This window comes from Coccomyxa subellipsoidea, assembly GCF_000258705.1.
Source record: "Coccomyxa subellipsoidea C-169, whole genome shotgun sequence".
Lineage (NCBI taxonomy): Eukaryota > Viridiplantae > Chlorophyta > Trebouxiophyceae > Coccomyxaceae > Coccomyxa > Coccomyxa subellipsoidea.
The window spans coordinates 2179390-2197509 of NW_005178041.1; the positions used below are offsets into that span (position 1 = coordinate 2179390).

An 18120-nucleotide genomic window follows, 5' to 3' on the forward strand; every position below is an offset into this window, starting at 1 on the left:
TGGCACCGTGTCACATTGTGAGGTAAAATATTAGCCAATTCCACAATGCGCATCTGGGTACTTGGCTAGCAGATATCTGGCAATTTCCAGATATGCAGGCTGGTATCAACTGCTTTTTCTGTTGGTCTAATGGTGCTTTGTACCATTGGCAGGTCGTATGCCGGAGACTCGCAGATGTGCAATGGCTGTCCATCCATTGTGACGCGGCATCCCCTGGCTGGTTTCTTGAGGAGGTCTGGGTGAGATGCAAGGCTACGGGACCTTGGATGCACTTCCCGTGTGGTAGATGGCTCACAGAAACCGATGGGTATGGAGCAGTTCATGCAAGACAATTCCTCCACTGGCATGATGCATTACACTGACAACCATCAAGAATGCCTGTGAATATTTGAAGTCGTGCTGCTGCACGCAAAAACTACTTTGCAAAATTTTGAGCTGTCCTTGTGCAGGCCAACTTTGCTACAAGTAGCTGCAGCTGCCAGTGCAACAGACAGCCTGCATGGCGATCATCGACATTATGATATCAATAACACTGCAGCTTCCTTTGCTAAGGATGGATCCTTCACATTGTCAGATGGGTTTCTGGTACTGCTGCCAGGATTGTCAGAATGACGATAGGATAGATAAGAAAAGGTTTGACATGATCTCAGATCCACTGGAGCTGGCAGCCTGATCAGGCAGGGCAGAAGTCGAGCCAGCACTAGCTAAATGATACTATCATAAGGTATCATGTGCATACTGACGCTCTAGGTGGTCAGCATGGAAGGCTGGCTGATCTGAACTTTGGGCAACGGCAGCAGCATTGCATGCATGCGGACATATAGTGCGCAATTATCAACTTGAATCCAAGGTGGCAAGCTGGAGGCGGCTGCCGCCGTGGAATGCGCGCATAGCTCAAAGGCAAAAAAGGGATTGCAGTGACTCACAGAAAAGTTTGAATTTTTAAATCTGCACCAATTTGTTGTTGGCACAACTTGGAGAGAGGTGCACGATGATTTACCATGCATTTGTCTTTCAAATTCATATCTAGATCCCAGCAAGCCAAGTTAGGCCACAGCTCTGGTCTCAAAGGCTCAAGCTCGAATCGAGCCTCCGAGATTTGCAATGGCAACGTTTATGTAGGATAAAAAGCGATCGTGTAATTGCACATTAGGAAGAGACTAGCTGAGAAGCAAACGTACTGCTAAATTTCTGTGATCTGTACTATTTTCTCTCCATGTTCACCGTGATTTGCAGGCACATCGCAGGGAATAAGGAAGCTGTCGGTTCAGCATGCACACTAAAATCAGGTAACGACATGCGGTCATTCGGACTGGCATACCTGAAGATCACATCAATAGACAGTGGTATCAAGTGCAACGCTTGGGTGGACTGATCGAGATATCTGCTGTACAGGCCGGACACAAATTAGCTCGGGATATGTAACACTGCCTGCAATTGCAACAGGGCTGAAGCCCAGGTATTTTTGGCGCTCATCGCGCTCAGGGAAGCAGAGAATAGGCCCCTGCTCATGTTCAGGTAAATGCATTTACATGCATTTGCCTGACGAATTAAATTAAATTGTTGCACCTCAAAAGAATGCTTGCCGCAGTTCTGATGCTCATCTGAAAGAGCAGCTGTGACAAATGTCTCAACAGGAGACAATCAGACCAGTCAGGACAGGCAGGCCTCTTCCGCGACAGGGTTGGCCGAGTCTGACCAGACAGTCCCACAGAGCAGCATTGGGGAGTCCGATCCGGCTTTCCTTCTGAAGCTGCTGATCGTCTCTTTTGCAGGTATGCCGATAGGTGCAGTAGATGAGCTTGCAGGTGGTGTGGACTGTTCTCTTTTCGTCATGTTTCTCGAGGGCACTCACTCATTGCCTTCACATGGTGCAGGGTCGGCAGCAGTGAAGTACGGCAGTCTCTTGCTAGATACTCCTTTTCAGCCAAGTCTGCCTCTCGCCTTGATTTTCATTTGTGCACCATGCGTAGCTTTCGGTATATTCTTGACAGTGAAGAGCAACGAGTCAGTGTAAGGGCTAGATGTCACAAACAAATCACCGTTAAAGTGCTGAGGTGCCATACATAACATGACAACCCACTCATCATTATAGGATTGGCCAGGACCTTCGCTGAGCCCGCAATTAAAGTCTTCTCAGATTAAGCTCTACAATTTGACTGCCCACACGACTTCTTTTTTGCATCAAGCAACGGGCCTGTGCAATGCAAACCTCAACAAGTCTGGATCAGTTAGGGAGGCCCAGGCGCATGGTGACGGCCCGCCGGTGAGCATCAAGGCCCTCGACAGCAGCCATGTGGGCCACAGCCGGCCCCACATTGCGCAGCCCCTCCAACGTCAGGCTCTGAACCGTCATCTTCTTCTGGAACGTGTCCAGCGACACCCCGCTGTACATGCGCGCATACCCGTACCTGCATGTCCCACAGACCGTCATCAGGCATGCATGTCACAGAGAGAATTATTACATTGTGCGCCCCGGTCTGCAGGAAGGGTGGGTACCAGCTTGAGAGGGCACCTTGAAGAGGATGCAAGGGAACAATCATAGGGGTCACACAGGAGAGCAAGGCCTCTAGTGGCAACTCTTTGTGTTTTGACATTCCAACAAGAATGAGGGCCAAATGGGAAAAGAACTTCAAGCTGAGGGACTCACGTGGGAAGCACGTGGTTGGTGCCGCTAGCGTAGTCACCCACGCTCTCGGGGGTCCAACGCCCCAAAAACACGCTGCCAGCGTTGTCCAGCAGGGGCAGCCAGTCCTCCGCATCCTCAACGTTCACTATCAAGTGCTCCGGCGCATACATGTTTGAGAAGTTTGCCGCCTCAGCCTGTCCACAAATTGATCTATCAGCATACCTCTGCACGCACGGACCTTGGCTTCAGGCAAAAAGCACAATTGTAAGGTCTTACATGGTACTGATGATAAAAATCAGATACAACAGTCATGGGGGCGTTCGGGGAGGTTCAGCTGCACACCTTGTCCTTAGCGACAACAATGCAGGAGTGAGACAGGGCCTTCCTGGCCACATCGCCGCGCGGCAGAGCGTCGCACTGGCGATCAACCTCATCCTCCACTGCAGCCAGGTCCACCCCAGGAAGCGCCACCAGCACCACCTGATCACATCATCAGTTTCTATTATCAGTACCAGTCTACGCCACACACACCAAACTCATTTCCAAGCTGGTCTATGGCAGGACCGCAAAAGCAGCCATAGCACACAAGAGACACAGTTTCAGGCATCCACGAGGAGGCACCTGGCTGTCTGGGCCGTGCTCGGCCTGTGAGAGGAGATCAGCGGCGACGTGGGCGGGGGATGCCTCCGCATCAGCTATGACCAGCACCTCCGAGGGCCCGGCCGGCATGTCAATGGACACCATGGCCTCGCTGTTCTGCAGCAACATCTTGGCCGCCGTCACATACTGGTTGCCAGGCCCCAGCAGCTTGTCCACCTGCACGCCCATCACTCTTACTGTCAAACTTCCTCCTGCCTCAGATTGTCTGGCCACCTGCAAGACCAGCTTGGCAACTGAACCATGTATGTAGAGGAGTGGTATGCATTTGGCGGGGAGGTGTGACCTTGGGGCAGGACTCTGTCCCCCAAGCCATGGCAGCGACGGCCTGAGCGCCTCCCGCCTTCAGCACGTGAGTCACGCCCGCCTTCTTCGCACAGTACAGAACCTCTGGCGTCACCTGCGCCCAGCCATCCATCCCATGTCAGTCAGCCATAAAGCACAATTTTGTTGCAAACGCGCCTTCTCATTACACAGCGATGTGTGCATGAATGGCGGTATGTCTTGTCTTGGCAGGTTGCCAGGTGGCAGGGTCCTACCTGCCCATCTTTCCTGGGCGGCGTTGCCATGACTACAGTGCGGCAGCCGGCAATTTGCGCAGGCACTGCCATCATGAGCGTGCTGGATGGCAGCACTGCCGTGCCACCAGGCACGTATATGCCAACAGCACCTGGAATCCATACAAAATAAAACACAATTGCTGCCAGCGTGAGATGACATGTCACACACTCCAGTGGAATGATTCCATAGCAGCATAGTCATTACTCAGTGTGGGGCGATGCATGACTGCCTGATTGGCTTGCATGGTGCGAGGCTCACCTATGGGCCGCGTGACTCTCCTACACCTCACTCCGGGCATTGTCTCCACCTCCAACGGCGCGCTCCTCTGCGCCTCGTGGAAGGCTTTGATGTTCTCATAAGCAATGTCGAAGGCCTCCTTGCTCTCTGCGCTGATCTCGGGATCCGCAAGTTCCTGAATATACCCACAAAGATCTCGCTGAGCGTGCCACGGCTATCATAGATATTTGTGCTGTCAGGTCTGAGCCAAGATCTGCCAGATGTGCTGATGTGCAGGGGAAGCACACCTCAATTGGCACACAGACACTGCTGAGGTCCACCCCATCAAAGCGAGCAGTGAACTCCTTCACGGCTGCGTCGCCCCTCTTTCTGACATCCTCTACAATTGGTGTCACCTGCAGAACATAGTAGAGGGGTCTTTGAGGCATGGACCACAAGAAGGCGGAACCATGGCAATGGCACTCCTGACATGCGGCAAGTCTCACCGTATCCAGAATGGAAGTGAAGTCTATTCTGGGTCTTGCAGTGAGAGCTAGCAGGTCTCCAGTGCTCAGTTCACTGGCCTTGTATGTCTTCAAAGACGCAACCTTTTCAGCTGTGACCGCTTTGATCACTGCTGCCATGCGTCCTCTCTGTCTGCAGGCCTGCTCAACCAGAAGGCCAACCCTCACACGTGCAGTTCTTGCAGAAAATTGGTGTGACTAGCCCATCAAAGCATTTGTGAGACTTTGCTGTTCTATTTGCATACTATAACAAGCAAGGTAAGGTCGAAACGCACTGTAGCAGCTGTTCCAGTAAGTGCCGGCTGCAATTGTGAGGGTAATAAAAGTCTCGTCGATGGTGGTCTGGTGCGATTGAGACAGGTAAAAGCGCAATCAGGTCTGACACCGTTAACAAGCTTCATTCACAACACTGGTCTGAGTTTAGGTAAGTCTGCTTCCAAGGGAGATGAACCTTTTTGTGCAAAAGGCAAGATCTGTGGAAGCTGCACAGCCCAAGGTGATCTCCGACTACAAGCTGACAATCGAAAATATAACACATATGATCATGCTTCGTTCTGCAGGAGAAGCTTCATGGACCACCGTTCAGATAGCCACGTGACGGCGATCACGTCACTTCCAAGAATCCTTGGACGTTCATTTCTCGTTGGTTGAGTTTACATCTCCTTGAGATCAATGCAAGCCTTAGAAATGTAGTAGCATCGGATACTGTTTGTGAAACACATTGGTACCAGGGCAAATGGGCGCCCTTACATCAGACTTTCTTTCGGGCCTGAGCACCTGGCAAATATGCTTGATCGTCTTCGCTTCGACGGTACGACGGCTAAATTTATTAAATGAGAAATTCTGTGATAAGTAGACGCCTTTTATGTGCTCAGGAAGCCACAAGGCGTTCATCAGTGAGAATGTGCCAGTTGCATGTAGGCAATGCACTTCATGTGCCTCAGTGGTCCAGGCGTCACACTAGGCATACAGAAGATATCCTTGGTATGAGAGACACTCATACAGGCCACATATGGGCATCAGACATCACTTTAATAGCAGTAAATGTTGATGTGCCTTTCTGGACATGCAGATCACCATTTATGGATTCCGCCCCTTTTATCGATGGCCACTACGCCATATCCCAGGTATTTACTGTAAGACTTGGTGGAGCAAATTTGCAGACTCTGAACAGGGCAGTGTGCCTGCACCACTTGCTTGGATGTCTTGCTACTTGTACCGTGCTCGACATGTTTGCCATTTTGTTCCTGCAGGAAGGCGACCAAAATGGTTCTGGGGCAATCTGATGGAGCTGAGGGCAGGCGGTCCCCCAATGACACATGCCAAATGGGCTCAGGAGTTCGGACCTGTATTCACCAGCTTTGGTGGCACGAGGCCCTTCGTCTTTACTGACCAACCTGACCTGGTCAGGCAGGTCCTGCTGCAGCATTCCAGCCGTCCAATGTTCCCCACAATATGGCAAGGCAAGGAGAGGGAGTTTGACAGGGCCAGCATCCTTGCAGTGCGTGGCGACAAGCACAAGAGTGTTCGCAGTGCATGGCAGCCCATGTTCTTCACTGGCAGGCAAGCACAGCACTATGCACAGTCTTGTCGCCTGCTTCCTGCAAAATTTCAGCATCTCGAATGCTGATATCTTGCGTCCCGGCTTAAATGTATCTGATAGGCATTCTGTGCGCAGCCTGGAGTCATACTCAGCGCTGATGAATGAGGCCACAGATGTCCTGCTGTTGAAATTGGCAGCTGCGGCCAAGGAGAATCGCGTGGTTGATCTGTACACGCTGATTGGAAGCATGACTCTCCAAGTTGTTGGAACGACTGCATTTGGGTGCGTAGCTTTCGCGCCCTCATTTTGATCACTAGCTTCTCGATATGCTCCTTTCTGTCTTTTCACATCGTTTCGAGTTTACCTGCTTGGTGATCGTTCACATCTGGGCTTGCATGCTTGCAGGGTTGAGTTCAACACTCAGGAACTGGACAGCACAGACACAAAGTTGGGAGAGGAGCAGCAGCAAACTGCACAGCGCCTGAGGGATGCCGTTGCATTCATTTTTTCTGTCAGTGGTAGGCTTCTGACCACAGGCAACTACATCTGTGCCCACAGATTGTTACTCTGATTCTGATGCTATCCTGGCATACAAGGACTTGTATGTTCTTATCGAGCTGGCGCGCGGTGTGTCTGCAGTTTTCAATTTCTCAGCGTACAGCCCCTTCATCTTCTTGTTCCCCTTCATGGCACCTCTCTTGCGCGTCCTGGCGGCCACCTTCCCGGATAAGGGCTTGCTCAAGATGAAGCGCAGCCGCGAGATCATCATAGAGGAGGTTGCTGCCCTCATCCGCCAACGCCGCCTCGCCCTCAACGAAGAGGTGTTACCCTCATTCTACAAAAGAGAGTACAGTAGTCCATAACTAGGGATCGCTTTTGCTGAAAAATATGTGCATGGCAGTTCCTGCAGCCCTTCAATGTAACAGCGTCTCAGTGGATGCTGCAATGACTGCATCTTGTGCGCTCATAGTGCGACAATTGTGTGCAGGTCAATGGGGAGAAGCAGGGTGGGGCCAGGGGTCTGCGGGAGGACACGCTGGGGGTGAGGAAGGGGGTCGCGCCCGGCAGCTTCCTGGACCTGCTCGTGAGCGCCAAGGACAGGACCGCGGGCCGGGCCTTCACCGACTTGGAGCTGGCCAACCAGGCGCGTGCAAGCCAGCAACGCCTACCTCAGATACTTCTGAATTATTCACACAGATGCCTTTTCACAAAATGAACTTCCCTGACAGTGTGCTGTGTTTCTTATTCTGGACAACCATCATGCGGCCCTTGTTGCAGTCAGTTCTTGAGAGGTTGAGATGCAGTCAGAACATGCTGTCACCAGAGGTCAACGCATAATCAGACTAATTAATGCGGGTGCGCAGGCCTTTGTGTTGATGCTGGCGGGGTATGAAACAACAGCCGCGGCGCTGTCTTTCACGCTGTATCTGCTGGCCGCCAACCCGGACAAGCAGCAGCTGCTGGTGGATGAAGTGGACAGCTTTGGCCGAGACAGGAAGCCCAGTCTGGAGGACTTGGAGAGCCTGCCCTTCCTGGATGCCTGCCTGAAGGAGGGGCTGCGGCTGTACCCCCCGGCGCCCACGCACATCCGGGAGGCCGCGCGCGACACTGAGATCGGCGGGTACCGGGTCAGGAAGGGGCAGTGGCTGGGATGCGCCGTGTGGTCCATGCACCGCAACCCCAAGTACTGGAAGGTGACCATGCCAGATTGTGAGACCGAATGTCTTGTGAGGGGAAGACCCTTCCCTGATAGCATTTGTTCATCAGACACGCATGATGAGGGGAGGCCTTCCTATCAATGGTCAATTTTGCTGTGAAACTTCTATTGGGCTGGCCACTGTGGTGCTAAAATTCGGAGTGTGTTTGTGTGTGCAAGGACCCGGAGCGTTTCCTGCCAGAGAGGTTCATAGAGGGGGCCGCAGAGCATGAGGAGGGCGTGTACAAGAAGTGGTTCCCTTTCGGCGACGGCATCCGCGCTTGCATCGGCGCCCGTTTCGCTCTCATGGTGCTGCTCCATTGCCACTCCATTGCCACTCTGTGCATGTTGCTGTACTCAAGTACGTTGTTCTGCTATTCCAAGAAGTGAAAAGAGCATGCATGTGCCGACTTGCAGGAGGCCAAGGTGACACTGGTGCGGATGTATCAGCGCTTCACATTTGAGCTGGAGCCCGGGCAGGTGCCCTTGAAGATCCGCAACAACATCACAATCAGCCCTGAGAACGGCGTCCTTGTGCGGACCATTCCCCGCCCTGCCACCCTGCAGAGGGAGCCCTGAATTGGAGTCCTTAGCTTCCATAGAGAGCAGGTCGCCCCAGCAGTACACTCGCTAGTGCCAACGCATCTGTCTACCCGTGTACTTGCTGTAAGCAAGATCTGGACATTAGATAGCAACTCGAGTTGATGCACCAGGAATGGCTTTGGAACCAGCTTGAAGAAAATATTGAAAAACATGGATCATGGAATGTATGGTATGCCGATCATGACTTTGGTGTATTGATGATACAGTCTGCTTGAACAGCAGAATCTGCAAGTGCATCAAGTGGCTGCTCATTCAAAATTCTACTCTAGAAGGCACAGCTGTAGGTGTGATTGAAGCACCAGGATAGCATAGTAGAGCCAGCTTCAAATTTGGTGTTGGGCAAATGCGCAACATGCTCATAGATTTCAATTGTTAGCTGGATAATTTAGCGAACCATTGTATTCTAGGCCTAGCTACTAGGTCCACCAATCACCTTTATTGCTTGTTTAAGGAATACTGGGCAGGTCTAATTGCCACTCGTGAAAAAGCAAGTTGTAAAAATATTGATGCTGATCCCGAAATTCATACGCTTCTTTACTTGTGCGTGCGCAACTTAGAACGAACTCTTCAATTAGAAAAACTCCCAGTGGCTCAGTCAAAGGAGGTTCCGGTCAGGTCAGTATCCACCAAACACGCTCCCACGCATGCGGCTGAAAGCCTGCCCGGCAATCTGGACGCCTGCGACGCTCGTCCGCGCGCCGCGCCGCGCGCCTCCGGCCATCCCGGCCGCCGACTCCGGATCGGCGCCGCCGAACACGCTCGCGCGCACGCCCCCGGCCCGGCTGCCGGGCGCCACACTTTTGCGCGCGGCAATACTCTTTCTCGCGGCCACGCTCTTGCGGGCCGCCATGGACTTGCGCGGCACCGCGGCCTTCGCTTCGGCGGCGGCCGCGGCCTCGAGGCTGTCGTCGGCGGCCTTGGGCGGCGGCGGCTCCTGCTGCCGCGCGCGCACCAGCAGCGCGTAGGCGCCGTCCGCCACCCGCATGAGCTCATCGTGGGTGCCCTGCTCCAGGATTCGCCCCGACTGCACAGCGTGTGCACATTATTGCCTCAGATATCCCGAGTCACATGCGGCTTGACGAGCTAGCTAGCCTTTCCCCAACGATTGAAAGATTCTAGTGCAAAGCGAGTGTTGAATCGAGGTGCACCTGCCTGACCGACCGAGGTGTCACTACAGAGAACCTGCCTTTCACGTCCTCGCCTACACCTTGGCGCCAAAGTGGCCGAAGCAAGTACTGTACGAGAGGGTGAAGGAAAAAAGTAGTGCACCTGTACAACGGCGATGGTGGTGGCGGAGCGGATGGTGGAGAGGCGGTGGGCCACGACGATGGTGGTGCGGCCGTGCATGCTGCGCTGCAGCGCCTCCTGTACCAGCCCCTCACTCTCTGCGTCCAGCGCGCTCGTGGCCTGCACACCCACACCCTGTCTTGGGCACTAGAGCCTTTCGCAGACAGCACATCAAGTGCGGCACATCAGTTTCCTGCACGTATATATGAGGCTGGGAGCCATTCACAGGCGGCAAAGATGGGATACAAACTGCGCACCTCATCAAGGAGCAGGATGCGGGGGTTCTTGATGAGTGCGCGTGCGATGGCGATGCGCTGCTTCTGGCCGCCCGACAGCTGTACGCCGCCCTCTCCCAGCTGCACCAAGACACAGCCTCTGTGACCTAGACGATTTTACTGTGTTTTCCTTTGACAAAAAAGTCACATGCCAGCTCATAAGGATCCTTCAGGAATTGAGTGGGCGTGCGGGTGAATGTTTGGGAGGGCCTTGCCAGTGTGCGGAAGCCGGCTGGTGCTTTCTTGATGAACGCCATGGCGTTTGCTGCGTTGGCAGCTTCCACCACCTGCTCGTCTGTAGCTTCTGGGCAGCCGTACGCGATGTTGTCCCGGATTGAACCCTGTCCACAACCAGTCCTCAACCACACATTTGTACCCGATCAACTTTCTCCATGTCCTGCATGTACCAGGTGGCCTTGAAGCATGCAGGGCATTCAGCGCATGCTGCATGTAATCAGGTGCATGCGTGCAGGCCTCACCGTGAACAGAGCAGGCTCTTGGCTGACAAGGGCCATCTGCTGACGCAGCCATGGCAGGTTGAGCTCTTTCACATCCACGCCGTCAATCAGAACCTGAAAATGTGAACCACTTTGTGTTACGGATCAATTAGACATGACTCATCTGCCACACTATTATTGTCCAATAATGTGCCCAGCTTCAAAGTGGAGATAGTGGTCACAAGGGAAGCCTGACCTGTCCAGAGAGGGGGTCATAGAAGCGCTGAATGAGGCTGACCACACTGGACCTGCAACCAAACACGGCATGGCACATCAGATCTTTGGCTCTGCGGTGCAATTTCACGAAGAGAGGGTGCAGGACACACAGGGAGTGCATTTACAGAGTGGCATTTAGCTGGAATAGAAACAAGGGAGAAAACCCGCACTTGCCGGACCCTGACTGGCCCACGAGCGCCAGGATGGTGCCTGCAGAGACGTGGATGCTGAAGTTCTCAAAGATGCTGACCTGTGGCCGCGCCGGGTAGCGGAAGCTCACTTTGCGCAACTCCACATCGCCCACCAGATAGCTCAGCTTCCTGCCTGCTCGCAGACATCCCAGACACACACGTTTATTACTCACTCCACCTGTGAGACAACGCTGGCTGTGGGAGCATGGCTGTGAAATGGCATAGTGTCTGCAAGGCTGCAGCTTCCGCCAGAGTCTGCACTGCAGGGCTGGCAGGAGTGCATGCAGCTTAGCGGCAAGCACCCTCCCTCACGACTGCACATGGAGACATTGATAGACACAGAGAAACACATACGCATCCGACTTGTTTCAGTGCTTGGGTTGACTGCAGTCATGAGATTGTGGGATTGTGGGCACCAGAGCTGTCTCGGGCGTCGATGCTGGGGCTGCGGTCGATGGTGCCGAAGACGCGCTCAATGGCCGCGGCCGCCTGAGTGATGTCCGGGAATGACATCTGCGCCTGCGCAATGCCTAGTGCCGCCAGCAGGATGGCAAACAGCACCTGCATGAGTACAATCCCTTTCAACAACTGCTCCCTTCGCGCAGCTCAATGCAAATGATCCTCAGAATGCGAGCAGCGGCTGCAAGTGCTCTTTGCAAGAGGCGCCTACTGTTCACAAGCAGTAATAATTTGTTTCCTCTGGCCTTCAGTGACCAGATAGCCTCTAGGTGCGGCACCCTATCATAGCATGGGATGTGTAAAGACAGGCCTGGCTCAGGCGAAAGGGGCACAACAGGCATATGAGTATTTAGATGCAGGGCACGAGCAGGGCACGAGCAAAATAACCATCACCTGCACCCAAGTAATTTGTATAGATAAAGCAGAATGAAAGGCTGGATAGTTCTGTGGTCGGTAATTTGTTTCTCTATGTATTGGAACGGACAGCAATGAACAAATAGAGGGCACACCTTGAGGACCTGGGAAAACTCCATCTGGCCGGCGCGCATGAGTTGGCCGCCGTACCAGAACGCCAGCGCATACACGGAGAACACTGCAAACTGGCTGAAGCCGAATCCCAGGCCGGAGGCGTGCGCGCGCGCAAAGACAGCCGCCTGCGGCTTGGCCAGCAGCCCTTCGTACACGCGGCACAGGGGGCCCGCCAGCTGGAATGCTGCAACCGTGCGCATGGCTGCAAACGCCTCCGAGGCAGTCTGGTTTGCTGCATCGAACAGCTCGCTCGCCTGCGCAGCATCTCATTCGCTAATTGCTCCCACTTTTTGTTCTGACAGGTTTGAAATTAGGAAAATACTCATTTCCACAGGATCATATGCATGCGGCCAAAGTCCAGGTGGTGAAATAAGCAGAGGGTATCATGCCATGTGGACCCTTTTCACCCGGGTCCTGGGGGTGTAGTTGATTACGCTGTGGGCAATTTGAGTGGACTGGAAGACGCGTAATAACAATAAAATAAGCTGTGTGCCAAGCTGAACAGATTTTGAATGCAGGCGATTGTGATTAGGGGCCCAGAAAGGGTGCTGACCTTGGAGGAGAATCCGGTCATGACAGAGGCCTGGATGCCGCCTGCGATGATCATGAGGGGGATGGAGGCGATGACCACCAGCGTCATCTTCCAGCCGGCCGAGAAGGCAATCAGGTACGCCACCGCAAACGTCACCAGGTTCTGCACCAGCAACCCCACCTGCGCGCGCACACCTCACCGCACCGCTCAGGATGCTCAGCCTCTTCTGAAGTGTTTTGCAGGTAATCCGGACAATCAAGCTCAAGAATAAACTGGGCCGCAGCCGTCAGGCACGCTAAATAAGCCTGTCTTGACTGCAGGGGTACAGGGTTTTGCACTGCTCCCCACCCAAGCAGTATCGTGCCTTTGGTGCCTTTTTGCCTTGCTTGACACAGCAAAGTAATCTGTAGATTCAGTACTTGAGCATTTTGATGAGGAGAGGAGAAGCGTACCTGGTCGCCGAGGGCGCCCCGGATGGCGGCAGTGTCGGTGGACAGGCGGGATGCCAGTGCTCCGCTTGCATTCTCCTCCCTGTCATACCAGCCCACCTCCTGCGCACGGCATACCACACACGCAATTCATCCCATGCTCTGTGAACAGATTTGCAACTGCCAGATTTCTGGCTTTCAAGAGGTGCTCCTAAACCGGGGACTCATTTGCTGCATGATGGTCACTTGCGAGGCAGCCCATGTGGCGCTCGCTCTACTTTGATGTCTGCATTTCTCTTTCTCTACAAAGATCGACCACAGAGCAAGCAGAAGCAAGCAGCAAAGCAAGCCGCAAGGCAAACGTAGAACGCTCCAAGCTGTGGAAGTGAATGCAAGCTTCAAGGTCCACAGCAGCGCGCCTGGCGGAGCATGGAGCTGAGCAGGAGTGCGCGCAGGCGCATGGTGAGGCTCTGGCCCATGCATGCAAAGCCATACTGCTGCAGCACGCCCATCACGACCGCGCCGCCGCCAATGCCCGCAAACACTCCGCACCACTTGGACACCTGCCATTTGCCCATCCACACACACACTTTTCAACTAACTTCCCAACGTTTCCTTGATGAAAATCCATGGAGCAGGTAAAGAGGCTCTGAGTCCTGCTGATAGGTTTCTGCGTGCTATGCTTGGGTGGCGGCTGTAGGGGAGTCTTGCAGAAAGTGACCAGCCAGGACTTGCTACGATGCTGTTCTGACAAGGCAGCTCATCAATCGAAGAAGTCTGGACATGAGCTAATGCCCTTCTATGGAGGTCTGCAAGGTGTGTCAGTTTCAAGCACATGGGAAATAAAGAGCAGACCTGGGACTGGATCTGGGCTGGGTCTGGATTGTAGAGGACGGCAATGATGGAGGACATGCAATAGGCCATGCCGGGCATCATGAAGCCCAGGCCAAAGGAGCCCACGCAGCCCATCAGCCCATGCGGCCACTCCTGCCTGTTGTACTGCCACAGCCGCCCGAAACCGGCCTGGCCCTGCATTTTCAGTAGCGCCAACTTAGTCTCTTGTTCTGCAAGAGGCTTTGGCTGTGTTTCCAGCACGTCGTCCTCCCAGCAGCCACACGTTGGCTTCGAGAAAGCAGCCGGAGAGGGGAGACCACGTTGTTCTGTGCAACTTTCACTGGCGCAAAGGGTGATGCAGACAGAAGGGGAAGGATCACACCTTTGGCTCTTCTGGGGTGGCTGCTGCGTCTGCTAGGACTGGCTGCACTTTGGGTGCCAGGGGGGCCGCGCCAACGGCAATGATGGACACTCTCACAGCCTTCTTCACCCCCTGGAGGAGCGGAGCGCTCGCAGAAATCTGTGCACATGCACAGTGTGACTTCAGCACAACAACTTTTGCCAGATTGTACCAGAAAAATTCATTCTGTACCTTTGCAGACTGCGGCCTTTCCGAGTAAATGCTCACCTGCTTCTCCAGGGATTGTTGAGGCGAGATTGGAGTTTCAGGGGTGCCAGCAGCAGTCTCCTTGTCTGTCTCTGCTTCAAGGTCCTGTTTGGTGAGGGGGCTGCTGGCAGGAGTGCCCATCTGCATCTTGGCCAGGGCTGCGTAGGCTCCCTCGGGCAGCGCCATCAGCTGTTTGTGCGTGCCTTGCTCCACAATGCGCCCACCCTTCACAACTGCCCATCACAAGATATTTTCATCAATGCACAATGTGAGTGGCTGGTCCCCCCTCTTCCATCACCTGCCATGAAGATTGGCTCATTGTGATGCAGCAAGTTCGGGTCACCTTTCTGCTGGCGGTCTTATTACTTGCATGCATGCAAGGGATCTCTCATTTGCCATGCTTGCAGCTGCACAAGAGCATGGGGCTTCACAGGCCAAGTATCACGTGTGACTTGCATGCAGCTCAAGCATCACAGGTGTGAATTTCTTTGTAAAAATTGATTGATCCTACCCCTTCTTGGACTCGCCAGATCCAAGCAAGACCCAATCAACCGTGGGCATGGTGCTCAGTATTTATACCGCCCCCCGCCAGCCGGGGCAATTTTACTACGCTACTAATGAAGTATTAGTCGCGCACCGGCAATGGAGTCTGCGTCGGCAATGGTGGAGAGGCGGTGCGCGACGACGATTGTGGTGCGGCCGACCATGAGGCGGGAGAGGGCGTCCTGCACGATGCGCTCGGACGCGTTGTCGAGGGCGCTGGTGGCCTCGTCCAGCAGCAGCACGCGCGGGTTGCGCAGCAGAGCGCGCGCGATCGCCAGCCGCTGCTTCTGCCCGCCCGACACCTGCACCCCCTTCTCGCCGATCTGCGTCTCATACCTACGATTGCACCACGCGAGCAGCTGAGGCAACTTTCATGCTGCATGCGGCAAGCCGGCACAAGAAGGCTTCCAGTTGGCAGTGTCCTCCAGTGCATGGCATTGTGGCTGTTCCATAGAATGTACAACTTGGCTCAAGCACCTTAAAGTGCAAATGCTACTTTTGCTCGGCTGCGCTTGCTTCCTGAGCAGGCCTCCTGACATTGAAGTGCAGGCATGTCCAGCAGTGGAGGTCTTCCGATTGCATGCATGGAATACAGCAAACCGGTGGGATGACGATGCAGGGGTTTTACCCGTTGGGGAGAGCTGAGATGAAGCCATGCGCATTGGCGGACGCCGCGGCCGCCTCGATCTCGGCGTCGGTGGCGCCCGGCTTGCCATAGGCGATGTTGGCCCGGATGGTGGTCGCGAACAGCGTCGGCTCCTGGCTCACAATGCCCAGCTGCACACAACATCATGCTCACTGACACTGCAGCGCATGCTCTTCCATGCAATTGGAAATGCGCCAAATTGCTTGATGTTTTTTTTTGCACCCAGTGAGGCGTGCTGAGCGAGTGGCGAGTGCGCACCTGCTGCCTGTACCAATTGAGCTGCAGCTGGCGGATGTCACGCCCGTCAATGAAGACCTGCATGGACAGAACTTCTTGTCCTTTGGCTGTGGCAGGATGTATAGATGCTTGAGCATGATGTCATGTTCACAGGCAGGAGATTGCGTCTGACATGAGTATGCAGGGAGTGAGGATGTGTGCGCCTCACCGCGCCCAAGTCAGGGTCATAGAAACGCTCCACCAGTTGGATGACTGTGGACCTGCAAGCAAACAGTCACGCAGTGAAGAGGGCACAGTGGTCACTGAGAGCGGGCACAGTGCGCAGTGAGAGCAAGAGATGATCAATGTCATGTCAATATCCGAGCAGCTCTGGGAGATAGGAACACATGAGCACGCACTTTCCACTGCCGCTCTCCCCGACAAGGGCGACGGTTTTGCCAGCGGGCACGTCGAGGGAGAAGTCCTTGAAGATCTGCAGCTCTGGGCGGGCCGGGTAGTTGAAGTGCACGCCCTTCAGCTCAATGTGGCCCTGCACACTCTCCGGCTGCTCCCCCTCCTCCTGGTCATCGATCTCAGGCTTCCTGCATGAACAATGCCCCTGTAAAGAGGATCCCTGCTTTGAGATCCATCTCTTGCAGTGCCCCACCTGAGGTCAAGCTGGTGCCTCAGGGCCAAGTGGATTGCAATGATTTCTGGTCCTGATGCACGATGCCAGAGCAGTGTTGTGGAGGGACGCAAGATAAACATAGTTTGTTGCTGACATGAGGAGTGTGGGTGTCAGACCTGTTGATCATGCCGAGCACGCGAGCGCCGGCCACCTTGGCGGCAGCGAAGAACTGGATGTTGGGAGCGGCCTGTCCCAGCGCAAAGCCGCCCAGGAGCGCTGCAAATAGGACACTCATGACGTCCCCACCTGCACGTATATATGTGCAGCATTAGGTTTATACTGTTTCGCGTTGCCTAGAGCTCAGCAGGCATATTTTGGGATAGATGCAGGGCATAGAGCTACACTGGCATGCAGCTTTTGCTGCTGAGTGGGGAAAGGCTCCAAAATGGATGACTCACCGTCGTACTTGCCGGCGCGGACGCGCGTGGATCCGTACCAGAAGGCGAGGGCGTAGGAGCAGAGGAAGGTGCAGTTGGTGAAGCCGACGGTGATGCCCTGCATGATGCCCTGCTGCACGCCCATCTTCCTTGGCACCTCCAGAGCCTGCACATGCACGACAGTCAGCCAGAAAATGATATTATGGACAATATGATGGGGAAATCATGGACAAGGCACTGCCAATCATGCGATTTACTCATCAACATGCCACAGATGACATGCATCATCCAACGATGAGCCACACATGACATGCATGCCAGGTGGATGGTCTGCCAGAGGATTGCTGACGTTGTCTGTGTACAAAGCATCTTGGCAGCACTGCAATGCATGCAATGCCAATATTTGGAGTCAGGTGCGCACCCCTTCATAGGCTTTGACGGCCCTGTCTGCGCCGTTGAAGGCCAGGACGGTGCGCACATTTCCCAGGTTCTCTGCCACAATGGAGCTGGCCTTTGCATATGCGTCCGAGGCCTTTTTGCCCAAGTTCGCCATGACTATGCCAATCGCAATGCCCACACCCGCCAGAACTGGCGTTGCTGCCAGGATGACTAGCGTCATGTCCCACCCCTTGTAGAAGGCTGCAGTGCAGCGCCAGCACCAAGTCAAGAACACACACCTCCGGCGATTGAAGTGCTGCTTGGTGAAAATTTCAATTTTCAGGATCATTGAAAGAGGAATTAACCAACTTACCGATGCCCATTCCCACGCCAAAAGTGACCAGCTTGTCTATGAAATTCCCCATCTGCGGCCAACATCCAGGAGTATTTATAGCTGCCAAAGATAAGCCTTGGCGGAGGGTCATCATGATCAAGACATGCCTTTCTTGGCCACAATGCTGCATGGGCAAGACACACGTAACTCAATGTGTGCGCAGACCTTCTCGCCGATGGCGAGCTGAATGGCAGAGGTGTCCTCGTTGAGGCCCTGCAGCAGGTCTCCGCTCCTGGCATGCACGTCAAAGAAGGCCGCGTCCTGCCTGAGCACGGCTTGCATGTACTTCTGCCTCAGCCGCGTGGCCTGCCGAGCTCCTATTGTTCAGCACAGGAATTCCTTAGCATATCCTAGTCCATACCTGGCTATCATTTCCATCTTGAAAATTTCAAACAGCCATGCAGGGAAGAGGTGTTATGCAGCGCACCTGTGAGCATCCACATGGCGATCTCCAGGTAGCAGACCAGAAAGGAGGCAATGGCCAGGTACAGGAAGAACAGTGTGCACTCATTCAGCTGGCTGGTCAGGCCTGCCTGAGGCGCACCATTGCCCAGGGTGTTCACCATCTTGCCGATGACCAGTGCAAAGATGGGCA

The 18120-nt window shown here is 54.2% G+C and overlaps 3 protein-coding genes across 3 annotated transcripts; 1 reads left to right on the forward strand and 2 right to left on the reverse strand.

Moving 5' to 3' along the window:
- Positions 1-2227: 2227 nt before the first annotated feature.
- Positions 2228-4707, reverse strand: COCSUDRAFT_11988 (histidinol dehydrogenase; the record flags this gene model as incomplete). Its single annotated transcript, XM_005651160.1, has 9 exons — positions 2228-2411; positions 2651-2823; positions 2972-3109; positions 3251-3445; positions 3612-3686; positions 3826-3956; positions 4106-4259; positions 4372-4479; positions 4570-4707. The coding sequence occupies 9 exons, from the start codon at positions 4705-4707 to the stop codon at positions 2228-2230; spliced, it is 1296 nt and encodes a 431-aa protein (XP_005651217.1).
- A 1580-nt stretch (positions 4708-6287) lies between these two features.
- Positions 6288-8405, forward strand: COCSUDRAFT_39702 (cytochrome P450; the record flags this gene model as incomplete). Its single annotated transcript, XM_005651161.1, has 7 exons — positions 6288-6412; positions 6536-6648; positions 6770-6951; positions 7119-7214; positions 7495-7824; positions 8007-8135; positions 8244-8405. The coding sequence occupies 7 exons, from the start codon at positions 6288-6290 to the stop codon at positions 8403-8405; spliced, it is 1137 nt and encodes a 378-aa protein (XP_005651218.1).
- Positions 8406-9045: 640 nt separating this feature from the next.
- COCSUDRAFT_35186 (ATP-binding cassette transporter) lies at positions 9046-18091 on the reverse strand (the record flags this gene model as incomplete). The annotated part of the gene is made up of 24 exons (XM_005651162.1): positions 9046-9453; positions 9699-9836; positions 9974-10072; positions 10207-10332; positions 10471-10563; positions 10685-10736; positions 10875-11028; positions 11312-11456; positions 11864-12136; positions 12436-12594; positions 12867-12965; positions 13262-13405; positions 13698-13871; positions 14305-14516; positions 14921-15162; positions 15455-15603; positions 15731-15787; positions 15918-15969; positions 16108-16290; positions 16493-16622; positions 16775-16919; positions 17175-17381; positions 17646-17842; positions 17953-18091. The coding sequence occupies 24 exons, from the start codon at positions 18089-18091 to the stop codon at positions 9046-9048; spliced, it is 3777 nt and encodes a 1258-aa protein (XP_005651219.1).
- Positions 18092-18120: the final 29 nt, after the last annotated feature.